Genomic DNA, 11,964 nt, shown 5'->3' with positions numbered 1-11,964 from the left:
CCCTTCTGCTCCCATCCAAACCATGAAGGCAGCCAGAGAGACCTCAGAGGCTGTAGCCATGGCAGGCTCAAGAACTGTCTGTATACTTCTGGCATGCTTCAGATTCACCACCTCAACCATAAAGACTGGGAGGGTTCCTCACCCACACAGCAGCCACAGAGTCAGTTTAGAAGCTGCTGGGACACGTCTGGCCATTCCCAGGCTTTCTGAAGGCATGGCTGAGGACCTGAGGGACCTTCACAGAATCAGGGTTGGAAGGGGTTTGGATGAAATCAGATGCATGGGCATGAAATAAATGCATGGACACAATAGTGGCTATGATGCTGCAGGGATGGGAGGCTGTGTCATGGATTATAGAGTCATAGAATGGGTTAGGTTGGAAGGGAACTCAAAGCTCAGCCAGTTCCAACCCCCTTGAACACCTCCAGGGAGGTTGTGGAGCACAGAAGCACCCAATGTGATCTTTGATCCGCAACCTCCCTGGGCAACCTGTGCCAGAGTCTCACCATCCTCACTGCAAACCACTTCCTAGCATCCAGTTTCAATCTCTCCTCTGCCATTTCAAACCCATTCCTCCTCCTCCTGTCATTACCAGACCTTGTCAGTAGTCCCTCCCCAGCCTTCCTGTAGACCCCTTCAGATCCTGCAAGGCCACTCCCCAAGTTCTCCTCAAAGCCTTCTCTTCTCCAGGCTGCACAGCCCCAACTCTCTCAGCCTGTGCTCATAGCAGAGCTGCTGCAGCCCTCTGAGCATCTTGGTGGCCTCCTCTGGACCTGCTCCAACAGTTCCATGCCCTGGAGGCAGCAGCACTGTAGGTTTTACATCCTACTCAGGCACCTGCCTGACATGTAGAAGAGGAAATAGCTGGGAACAAGACATCATCTCCATATGATCTTGGGGGTCTCTTCCAACTCGGTTGATTCTATGACACTATGAAGTCTCTTCACCTGCAGGAGGGGACATAAGTCAGGTTTGGAACTGTACTTTGTGTATGAGCCAGCAGTGTGTTCAGGTGGGCAAGAAGGCCAACGCCACCCTGGCTTGTATCAGCAGTAGTGTGGCCAGCAGGAGCTGGGCAGGGACCATTCAGCTGTGCTGAGGCCACAGCTCAAATACTGGGTTCAGTTCTGGGCTCATCATTAGAAGAAAGACACTGAGGTGCTGCAGGCTGTTCACAAAAGAGCAACAAAGCTGGTGAAGGGTTTAGAGAAAAAGGCTGTAGAGTGGCTGAGGGCAGTGTGGTTGTTTAGCCTGGAGAAAAGGAGGCTCAGTGGAGACCTTATGGCCAAAAGGAGATCCAAGCAGAGAAGATGAAACCCAGCTGCAAGGAATTTGAAGCCACCAAACGATGTACCAAAAGGAACAGCAGGAGAGAGAGAGAGAGACACCACCTGGCAGCTTGCTTTGGAAGCAGAGAAGCTCAGCAGCGTGACAAAGCAGCAGTGGCCAGCAGCAGTGGAGGAATCTATGCCTTTTATTTCTTTATTTCAGAAAAATACTTCTGTTGAGTTTATCACAAAAGTCATCGAACAGACAAACAACAACAAACACCACCTGTAAAAAAACAAACGGACTGAAGTGACAGGAAGAAGGAATCCAACAGGGTAAGATAGCAGAGACTGTTACTTCCCCTCCCCCTCCCTTCCCCCTTCCAAAACAATCAGGAAACTTTGCACTGAAGCATAAATATGGAAAAGAAAGAGAAGTTGTCCTCGAGTTCCTTTGCTGAAGTTTGGTCTCTTGAGTTCAGCAGGCTCAAAGACAAACTCCTTGCTTCTGCCTGGCTTTTACAGCAAGAACCCCTCCCCAGCCCCAGGGTGAAGAAGCAAACTTCACCCCCGCAGTACAAAAGCCTGCCATGGTTATCTGCTACATCCTCATGGAGTTAACCAGAAGGCTGCAAATCAAAGCCCATAAACTCCATCTACTGTTGACACAAGCCAAGGTCCACCTACCAAGACTTCACCTAAGGCAAGAGATGAGGCTGCTGTGAATGCCCACAGGCTGCAGCAAAGGCAGGGTGGCTACTGGCTTCAGGAGTCTTTTGGAGGTATCCTAGAGCAGGTCTTTTCTCTCTGACCACAAAGCCTACCAAAAAAGATGTGTGTTCAATGGTGAATTAAGGGTAAAGAGACCTACAGGAGAATTGGAACTTGACTTCATTATTGCTAACTCAAACATGATCAGTGAGAAGTGATCCTAAACAAACAGATGACCCCCCAAAAAAAAAAGCAACTGTAATGCCCTGTAACAAAGGAGTCACTCAAGAGTTCTGTCTGAAATGCTACATCTGCTCTTCTGCTGCCCCTTTCTCTTCCCAAGCCCATTCCCCAACTCTCTAAGGCCAAAAGATAACTGCTGCTGGGCTGTGACAAGATATCTAGGCTGAGCCAGTAAAAAGCATGATGCTTCACACCAAAACATTCCAGACCACTCAACCCCAACCTTCTCAGGTTGGACACAGACTACAGGAACAGCCTCCAACCCACAGCAGCAGCAGCATGCTAGAAGCAAAGGCTTGCTGTAGTCTCCACCACTGCCTGCACTGTGGTGAACAAGAGTTCTTGTCTGGGGTTGGCTCTTCTCTGCAGAAGACTCATGGCTTGGACAAGATGAGGCAAGAGAAGAGCAGCCACGGGAGGGAAGTCAGGCTGTGGCATCTCTGTGCACAAGAGGGGTCGAGGGAAGATTGACCACTGAGGCTTGCAATGAAAATACTCCGTGTGGAAAAGGTCTTTGGGCTGAAGGCTCAGCCTGCTGAGACATGACATGGACACAGAAGCAGCTACTGCAGGCTCCCAGCTGAGGGATGTTGCTAGAACTAGGAGAGAGACTGAAGCAGCCCATGGCAGCCCCTGATGAAGGGTGGACTGCACTCCTCTGGGAGGACAGTGCAGACTGCCTTACATCAGAGGCTCAGCTCAAAACCAAAAGAGAACTCCAGGGATCCTGCCACGCTTGGTGTAACAAAGGGATGGGGATGGGGATTTCTGAGGACTAAATGCAAGGGTGGGCAAAAAAACCCCCACCACACCCAACCCCATCCCATCATCTACAGGTCTTAAACAAAAAAGCAGAAAGAGGAAGACATGGAAAAGCCTGCAAACCAAACTGTCCCTTTTACTGGTAGCTCTACCAAGCAGAAAGCAAACCCCACACAGATGAAGCTCACGTTGCAGGTTGGTTGTGAAGAGGGAGGGTGTTCAGCACACAGCTGAAGCCTACACGGCAATGTAAGGCACTTGGGATGCAGAGCATCGCTGGCTACTGCATGAGGCTGCAAGAGTGTGCAAGGGGAAAAGCTGCCCGCAGCGAGGCAGGCAGGCAGGAGGAAGCCTTCAGCAGGCAGACTCTCGGAGGGCTGTTAAGTGTCACCTGCTGACAGAGCGGACAGCTCAGCTGTGGCGAGGCACAAAGGAGCGGCTGAGGCTCCGGAGAGATGCCGGCCAGCAGCCGCTCTCAGAGGGCACCTGGCAGTGGATGGTCGGGGATGGGAAGAAGCAGGAGAAAGGGAAAACTTCTCACACTAGGCCTTTACCACAGCCTAACGTAAAGCTCTGCCCCACCTCGCTGGGCACACGGCACTGCGGGCACCGCTGCTGCCTCTGAGTCAGGCGGCATCACCTGCTGCCTGTAGCCAAGGCTACAAGGAGGGCTCTGATCCAGAGTCTCCTTCTTCAGACCCCCTGGCAAAGGACAAATCCCTCTCCTGCCAATACCTCTCCTTTGACACTCAGAGGTGGTGGAGATGGAGGAACAAATGGAATCTGACCAACTGTCCTCGTGTCCCTGTGCATTCTCTCTCCCTCTGGTGCCCAGCATCAGGAGAGAGGAGAAGGAAGAAAAGACACCTACAGGAGGAGGAAAAGAAACCCTGACCCATCTCAAAGAGGGGGAGAAAGTCAACTATCACCCATTCCCCAAAACACGAGTGATCTGAAGGACAACTGTGCCAGCCTCGAGCTAGGATTGCACTTGGAGAGAGCCACAGATCAGCTGCCCAAAGGCTTGAGCAAGAGGCACATGAAGGACCTCGTCCCTGCCTCACCCTCGAGGTGGATCTGAACCCTGGCCTGCATACCAAAGAGCAGCCCAGCTCCCCGCAGCTCTGTGCCCCCACGCCTTGCCCACCACTCACCCGTTCCTGCTGTGGAGAAGAACTAAAGCTACAGCTGGCTTTGCTGCACAAGAGGCACCAACAGCAAAGCCCAGCTACAGAATCTGCTCCAGAGGAGAGCTGTGGGGGACAGATGGGTGCCCATCTACTGCACCAAACCTAGGCTGGTGCATGGCACCTTAAAGAAGCTTGGTGAGCTGGTACTGATTCATGGCACCCTGGGCAGCAGGTGCTGCTCCCTCAGCAGAGAGGCAGCTGGGGACCCAGCCAGCAGGATCTGGAGTTCCCACAGATCTCCTGCCAGCACGTCCAAGTGGCAGCGGGCAGGAGCAAGAGGAGAAAGTGGTCTGCAGCAACAGATGGCCTCTGAGGTAGATTTGAGACAACTCCATCTGCCATCGTGCATCACAGGTCAGGCTCCTCCTAGCACGCAGGCTGCTCCTCGCAGCCCCAGCTTCCTTCCCCTTCCCTGTCATCTCGTTCACAGCTCAGCAAGGGAGGAAGGGGCCAGGCTGTTTGGAAGAGAGCCTGTGTTGGATAGCACCTTGGGTGGATACCAGCAGGTATCCCTTGGAAACAAAGAGCGAAGCTGGTGGCTGCCGGCAGCGCGGCTGGACCGCCAGGGTGAGGGTGAGGAAGGCTAAGGCAAGAGCAGGAGGGGCACAGTCCTGCTGATGCAGAGCTCTTTGCAGCAGCCAGTTTGCTCATCTGGACAGGAGAATGCCAGGTCCACGAGGCACACACCAGCTGGCAAAGGGCCGGGGCCAGCGAGAGTCAGGCCAGCACTCAGCGGGACTCGAGGCTTGATGTGGACCTGAGGATGCTGCTGCCCCATGACAAGGCACTGATGGCTGCAGAGCACCAAGTTCAGCTCTTGGAACTGGGAGCTCCAGAACGACTAAGGAGCAGCTCACCTCCTGCAGCCAAGAGGGTAAGAGGGACCCAGCTGCAGCAGAAGAGCTGGGGGAAGCAAAAGCTGGAAAGTGGGTCCTGAAGGAGGAGGGAACTCGACTCCCTTCTCCACTGCCCAGCTCTCCCAAAGGAGCTGAAAGCCAGGGGCTGAAGGACACCCATTTAACCAGCACTCCACCATGAGACAAGACATGGCTGAGGCTCCTCCTTCAGACCACAGCCTCTGTTTGCAGCATCACCATCCTGTGGCACTTGCCACGGCTGTGGACAGACATGCCTAGTGAGGCAACCCCTGCCCAGGAGCACCCCTGAGCCTCAGGGTCACAAAGCACATTCCCTCAGGAGCCTGTTCCCACAACAGCCACAGGGTGCCTTCCAGTTGCCACGGGCCTGACTCTGGGGCTCTGGCAAGCACCACAGAGACCGGGGAGGAAGGGCTGTAGGAAAAAACAAGGATTGTTTGGAACTATCTATGCTGCATTGGTAACAAGAATCCAAAATAAGCAAACACTAAAATAGGGGGAAAAACAGAATTGCACACTGATTTAGGAGGAAATGGAGGAAGGCAAACCCAGGAGGGCTGGAGAAGGCTCCTATGAGGGGAAGGGAGCACGGGAAAGGGACCTTTTTGGTTTTATTGCAAATGGTTCAAGAGAGCAGGAAAGGAAAGGAGGAGAGTGAGAGACACCTTGGGAAGATGACAGGTTTCCAAGCCACTCAAGACACTGGTGAGGAACAGGAGGAGGGGTAGCTTCTTAGTCCTGGTATCTCACCCTCCTCCCCAGCAGACAAGCCTTTGCTTCTATGGTGATTTCAGCTTCTTGGTTCGTGGTGAGGTGCCGTTCTCTGCTTTCACCACTCCGTTCTCATGGTAACCTAGGGATGGAGAGAGAAAAACTTTGTCCCTTCCACAGCTCAGAACCTTAACCTTCTCGGGCTGGCCTGCAGACATGGGCATGACCCTGCTGGGGGTGCCCTGAGCTCAGCAGCACTTCTGCAGCATTGCCTGCAAGAGGATGAGCAGAGGGCTGGAGCTCCCCTCCTGTGAGGAGAGACTGAGGGAGTTGGTGCTATTCAGTCTGGAGAGGAGAAGGCTCCCAGGTGACCTTATTGTGGCGTTCAGTGTCTGAAAGGGGCTACAAGAAAGCCGGGGAGGGACTTTTTAGGCTGTCAGGTAGTGATAGGACTGGGGGGAATGGAACAAAGCTGGAAATAGGGAGATTCAGACTGGATGTTAGGAACAAGCTCTTCACCAGGGAGGTGGAGAGACCCTGGAAAGGGTTGCCCAGGGAGGTGGTGGAAGCCTGACTGCTGGAGGTGTTTCAGGCCAGGCTGGCTGAGGCTCTGGCCAGCCTGATCGAGTGTGAGGGGGGCTGGAACTGGCTGATCCTTGTGGTGCCTTCCAACCCTGACTGATTCTAAGGGGGGGATGCTGAACCTTGAGTTGCTGCCTGCCACGGTGCCCCAGGCCGTGGCACGGCGGTGCCAGCACTCACCCGAGTCCCTCTTGAGCGGCTTGGGCTGCTGCCTGGCGCTGGCGGCTCGCTTGCGGCTGCTCTGCTGGTGCCAGTGCTCGCGCCAGCGCCGCAGCTGCAGGCGGATGAAGCGCCACATCACCGAGGCCTGGAACAGGCACACCAGCAGCAGCACACTCATTCTGGTGGGGGCAGAGAAGAGGCAGGCTGAGAACAGAGGAGCAAGGCCAGCACCAGCCCAGCCTTCCACCCACGCCGGGGCTAGCGCCTGAGGTCCCCTCAGGTGGCTGCTCCACATGGCTTTGAGACAGGCACCATCCCTCCAGCCACCATCTCTGCCTTCTGCCATCCCCTGAGCTCTGGGCAGCTGCCTTTCCCCCCTCATTGTGAAGCTCCTGGGGGGCTGGACTGGGTGATCTTTCGAGGCCCCTTCCAGCCCCTAACATTCTGTGCTTCTGAAGTCAAGGTTTGCCTGGAGACTGAGAGGTGACCTCATCAATGTCTATAACCATCTGCAGGGTGAGTGCCAGGAGGCTGGAGCCAGGCTCTGCTGGGTGATGCCCAGTGACAGGACAAGGGGCACTGGGTAGAAGCTGAGGCATAGGAAGTGTCATGTAAACATGAGGAGGAATTTTTCCCCTGTAAGGGTGACAGCCCTGGCACAGGCTGCCCAGGGAGGCTGTGGAGTCTCCCTCTCTGGAGAGATTCAAAACCCACCTGGATGTGCTCCTGTGTGATGTGGTGTAGGAGACCCTGCTCTGCCAGGGGGGTTGGACTGGATGAGCTTTGGAGGTCCCTCCCAGCCCCTAAACATTCTGTATCTTTCTTGGGTGCTCAGGGCATTGCTGACTCTTAAACATTTAGGGTAGGAATGGATGAGCAGCAGGATCCAGCACTGCCCAAACACACAATTTACATGGTCAAGGTAAGCAGTGCACAGTCATCCTGTGCCAAAAAAAGGTGGATGTGGTTGGAAGGGAGCTGAGAAAGAAGCTAACCCAGCAGTGACCCCTCCCAACTTCTTCAACCCCAGCCTACTCACTGCTGGAGTGCAGGCCTTGCCTGTGTCAGCACTGCTCAGAAATAGCTAAAGCACCCCTGAATTAGAATCACAGAAACAGCATGGCCAGCAGCACCAGGCAGTGATCACCCTCCTGGCCTCATCACTGCTGGGGAGACACCTCAAGGACTGGGGTCAGCTTCGGGCTCCTCACTACAAGAAGGACATTGAGGTGCTGGAGTGTGCCCAAAGAAGGGTAACAAAGCTGGTGAAGGGTCTGGAGAACATCTGTGAAGAGTGGCTGAGGGAATTGGGGTTGATTAGTCTGAAGAAAAGAAGGTACAAGGGAGACCTTCTCGCTCCCTACAACTACCTCAAAGGAGACTGTATCAGGGTGGGAGTTGATCTCTTCTCCCAGATAAGGAGTGACAGGACAAGAGGAAACAGTCTCAAGCTGCACTGGGGAACGTTTAGGGTTGAATTAGGAACAATTTCTACCCTGAAAAGGTTGTCGAGCTCTGGAACAGTCTGCCCAGGGAAGTGGTGGAGTCATCATCCCTGGAGGGACTTAAAAGCCATGCAGATGTGGGGCTAAGGGACATGGTTTAGGGGTGAGCTGACAGTACTGGGTTAATGTCTGGAATTGATGATCTTAAACATCTCTTCCACTCAAAACAATTCTGTGATTCTATGAAAGTCCCCCAGACCCTCAGGTGTTCCAGCAGTCCATGGCTTCCAAAACTTTGGGAATGAGCAGGCACCTATCCTGGAAATTTATGACCTAAACTACAGACACAGTATGGCTGAGAAAGGCTCCCAGTCGTGCTGGATGGACTGTAAGGCATGGAGGACTCATCCCACCCCTGGCTGCAGGGGCAGCACAAAACATCCAAGCTGAAAGAAAAACTCATTGTTATTGACTGCAACAGTGGTTATGGGAGCCTGCAAAGCCTACCTAAGGTTCTTCTTCCACTTCTCCTTTAGAACTTCACTCTCAATTAGAAGCTTACTTGCTGTTCTTAACCCTCTGCCTTGGCTCCAAAGCCTTTTAACCCATCCTCACAGCCCCCTGTCTCGCTAGGATCTTCTCTAAGGGGAACCTAGATCAGATCCTCACTGTCATTTCCAAACTACCCTGGGACAATGCAGCTGAGGACCACAGGGGAGAGGTTTCCACACTTCAGCCTTCATATGGAATCATAATCAAGGAAGCTGAAAGAGACCTCCAAGCTCATCCAGTCCAACCTAGCACCCAGCTCTAGCCAGTCAACCAGACCATGGCACTAAGTGCCCCATCCAGTCCTATCACCCATCACTGTCCAACCAACCAGACCATGGCACTAAGTGCCCCATCCAGTCCTATCACCCATCACTGTCCAACCAACCAGACCATGGCACTAAGTGCCCCATCCAGGCTTTGCTTGAACACCTCCAGGGACAGCGACTCCACCACCTCCCTGGGCAGCCCATTCCAATGCCAATCACTCTCTCTGGGAAGCACTTTCTCCTCAAATGCTAACACGAAAGGATGCATTAAGCAGAAGAGGCAGCAGACAAGGGAAGGGACATTCTTACCTGAAGAGGATGTTGTTGAAGAGAAAGCTGAAGAGGTTCCCTCTCTCGGGGTTGAGGAGCTGGTTCTCCACCCGCGGCAGCCCGAAGCCGATAACCAAGATGTACAAGGTGAGGGTGAAGAGCCTGGTGACCACGAACACGACAGCCCAGACATTGAACCTGCAGGAGGGCAAGCAGAGGTGTCAGCAGGAGCCCCTCCAGCGCTGAGCTGGAAGGTGAGAGTGAGCTCCTTGTGACTCTGGAGGCTCTCCTGTGGCCCAGAGGATGAAAGCCAGGGCCAGCTCTCCTGCTTACAGCTTCTCGTTGTTCTCATCGGCGAAGCAGACCAGCCTGGCCATGTGGAAGAAGAACTCAGCTAAGTACTGCAGCAGCAAGAGGATCAGCCCCAGGCGGGTTAAGCTGGGAGGAAAGAAAACACACATCAGTGGGGCTGGCCAACACCAGCCCTGCACGCCCAGCACCGGCACCTCCCCCGTCAGCCCTGAGCTGCAGCGAGCACCAGTCCCCAGCTGAACCTTTCCACGGCTGCTGGGGTAGGACTGCAACGAGGAAAATCCCTGTCCTCAAAACAGAGAATCACAAAATCATGCAATAGCTTGGGTTGGAAGAGACCTTTCATGGGCATCTAATCCAAACCCTCTGCACTGACCAGGCTGTTTGCAACTAGATCAGATTGTCCAGAGCCCCATCCAGCCTCACCTTGAAGTCTCCAGAGATAGGCCTTCTACCACTGTGCTAGTGGCTCACTACCCTCAGTGTGAAAAATGCCTTCCTTCTATCTAGCCTGAACCTCTTTTAGCCTAAAACCATCACTCCTCATCCTGTCACTAGAGGCCATACTAAAAACATTGTCCCCATCTTTATGATCAGCTCCCTTTAAGTACTGGAAGCCTGCAGTAAGGTCTCTCCAGAACCTTCTCTTATCCAGGCTGAACAACTCCAACTCTCTCTGCCTGTCTTTATAGCAGAGATGTTCCATCCCTTGGATCACGTATGTGGGCTCCTCTGGACCCACTCCAACAGTCCATGTCTTTCCTATGCTGAGGACTCCAGGGCTGGACACAGCACTGCAGGTCTGCAGAGCAGAGGGGCAGAAGCCTCACCCCCACCCTCAGCCTGCTGGCCACGCTGCTTTGGATGCAGCCCAGGATACAGTTGGCTCCTGGGCTGGGAGTGCACATTGCTAGCTCACTGTTGAACCTTCAAGCTCCCTGCCTTGCTGAGGCTTCCTGGCTGACTTGCAGTGCAAAAGGACCCACCCAGCCTCCTCCCTGGCACAGCATGGGATGCTGAAGCAGCCAACTCACTTGAGGAGATAGGCGCCAGCGATGTGCAGCAGGTAGAGCGCGATGCACCGCAGCTGCCGGGGGATCTCCTCCTGGTAGGGGCAGAAAGCCACATCAGTCAGCCAGCCAGAGACCCAGGCAGGCTTGCAAGGGACCACAAGGAGCAGCCAGTTCCAACCCCCCTGCCATGCCCAGGAACACCCTACCCTAGAGCAGGCTGCACACAGCCTCAGCCAGCCTGGCCTCAAACACCTCCAGCCATGGGGCCTCAACCACCTCCCTGGGCAACCCATTCCAGCCTCTCACCACTCTCCTGCTCAACAACTTCCTCCTCATGTCCAGGCTGACTCTAACCACCTCCAGCTTTGCTCCATCCCCCCCCAGTCCTATCACTACCTGAGAGCCTAAAAAGTCCCTCCCCAGCTTCCTTGTAGGCCCCTTTAAGATAATGAAAGGCCACAGTAAGGTCACCTGGGAGCCTTCTCCTCTCCAGATTCATGCTCCTGTTCACCCACCCTCTCCCAAGGGCCACCTTCCCCCCAGCTGGTGGGCAAAGCACCTCAGGTGTGTGGGAGCAGCTGCCTGGCTCTTACCTTGCGGACCTTTTGGAAGTAGAGCTCTGGCAGGGCATGCAGCCAGTAAGCAAGCTGGCACAAGTAGAAAAACTTCACCTGCAACCTGAAACACAGGGATCAGAGAATCACAGGATGGTCTGGGGGCAGAAGAGACCTTTAAAGGTCTGCCAGTCCAACCCCCCTGCAGTGTGCAGGGACATCTTCAACTGAGATGAGTCATGGGAAAATGTTCTTTCCTTTGAGGTTGATAGGACACTGGCCCAGGCTGCCCACTGAGCTTGTGGAGTCTCCTCCTCTGGTGAGACTCCAAACCTGCCTGGAGACAATCCTGTGCAGCCTGCTCTGGGTGACCCTGCTTTAAGCAGGGGGGATTGGACTAGATGACCCATTGGCTAGATGTTGCCACTGGAATGGGCTGCCCCTGGAGGTGGTGGAGTCACCATCCCTGGAGGTGTTCAGGAGAAAACTGGATAGAATCATAGAATCAGTCAGGGTTGGAAGGGACCACAAGGAGCAGCCAGTTCCAATCCCCCTGACATGCCCAGGGACACCCTACCCTAGAGCAGGCTGCACACAGCCTCACACAGCCTGGCCTCAAACACCTCCAGCCATGGGGCCTCAACCACCTCCCTGGGCAACCCAGTCCAGCCTCTCACCACTCTCATGCTCAACAACTTCCTCCTCACCTCCACTCTCACTCTCCCCACCTCCAGCTTTGCTCCATTCCCCCCACTCCTGCCACTCCCTGACAGCCTCAAAAGTCCCTCCCCAGCTTTTTTGTAGCCCCCTTCAGATGTTGGAAGGCCACAAGAAGGTCCTCTGGGAGCCTCCTCTGCTCCAGCCTGCACAGCCCCAACTCTTTCAGTCTGTCAGGATGAGGCACTTAGTACCATGGTCTAGTTAACTGGACAGAGCTGGGGGATAGATTGGACTGGATGATCTTGGAGGTCTCTTCCAACCTGCTTGTCTCTATGATTCTATCTCCAGAGGCCCCTTCTAACCTCTCCAATTCTGGGATTGTGTG

The 11,964-nt window shown here is 54.3% G+C and overlaps 1 protein-coding gene across 1 annotated transcript in view; it reads right to left on the bottom strand.

Annotated features, from left to right (window-relative positions):
• Positions 1 to 1,456: 1,456 nt before the first annotated feature.
• The window catches only part of TRAM2 (translocation associated membrane protein 2), a 29,659-nt gene continuing 19,151 nt past the window's right edge, over positions 1,457 to 11,964 (bottom strand). Inside the window, exons 6-11 of the mRNA XM_064146698.1 lie at positions 10,959 to 11,043; positions 10,387 to 10,457; positions 9,374 to 9,478; positions 9,080 to 9,238; positions 6,526 to 6,686; positions 1,457 to 5,905 (exon numbers count right to left, since the gene is read on the bottom strand). Of these exons, the coding sequence (XP_064002768.1) occupies positions 5,832 to 5,905; positions 6,526 to 6,686; positions 9,080 to 9,238; positions 9,374 to 9,478; positions 10,387 to 10,457; positions 10,959 to 11,043 (655 nt within the window). The 3' untranslated portion in view covers positions 1,457 to 5,831. The remainder of the gene's footprint in view (positions 5,906 to 6,525; positions 6,687 to 9,079; positions 9,239 to 9,373; positions 9,479 to 10,386; positions 10,458 to 10,958; positions 11,044 to 11,964) is intronic.

The sequence above is a fragment of the Pogoniulus pusillus genome, chromosome 7 (genome assembly GCF_015220805.1).
Source record: "Pogoniulus pusillus isolate bPogPus1 chromosome 7, bPogPus1.pri, whole genome shotgun sequence".
Lineage (NCBI taxonomy): Eukaryota > Metazoa > Chordata > Aves > Piciformes > Lybiidae > Pogoniulus > Pogoniulus pusillus.
This window is presented reverse-complemented; position numbering and strand designations above follow the sequence as displayed.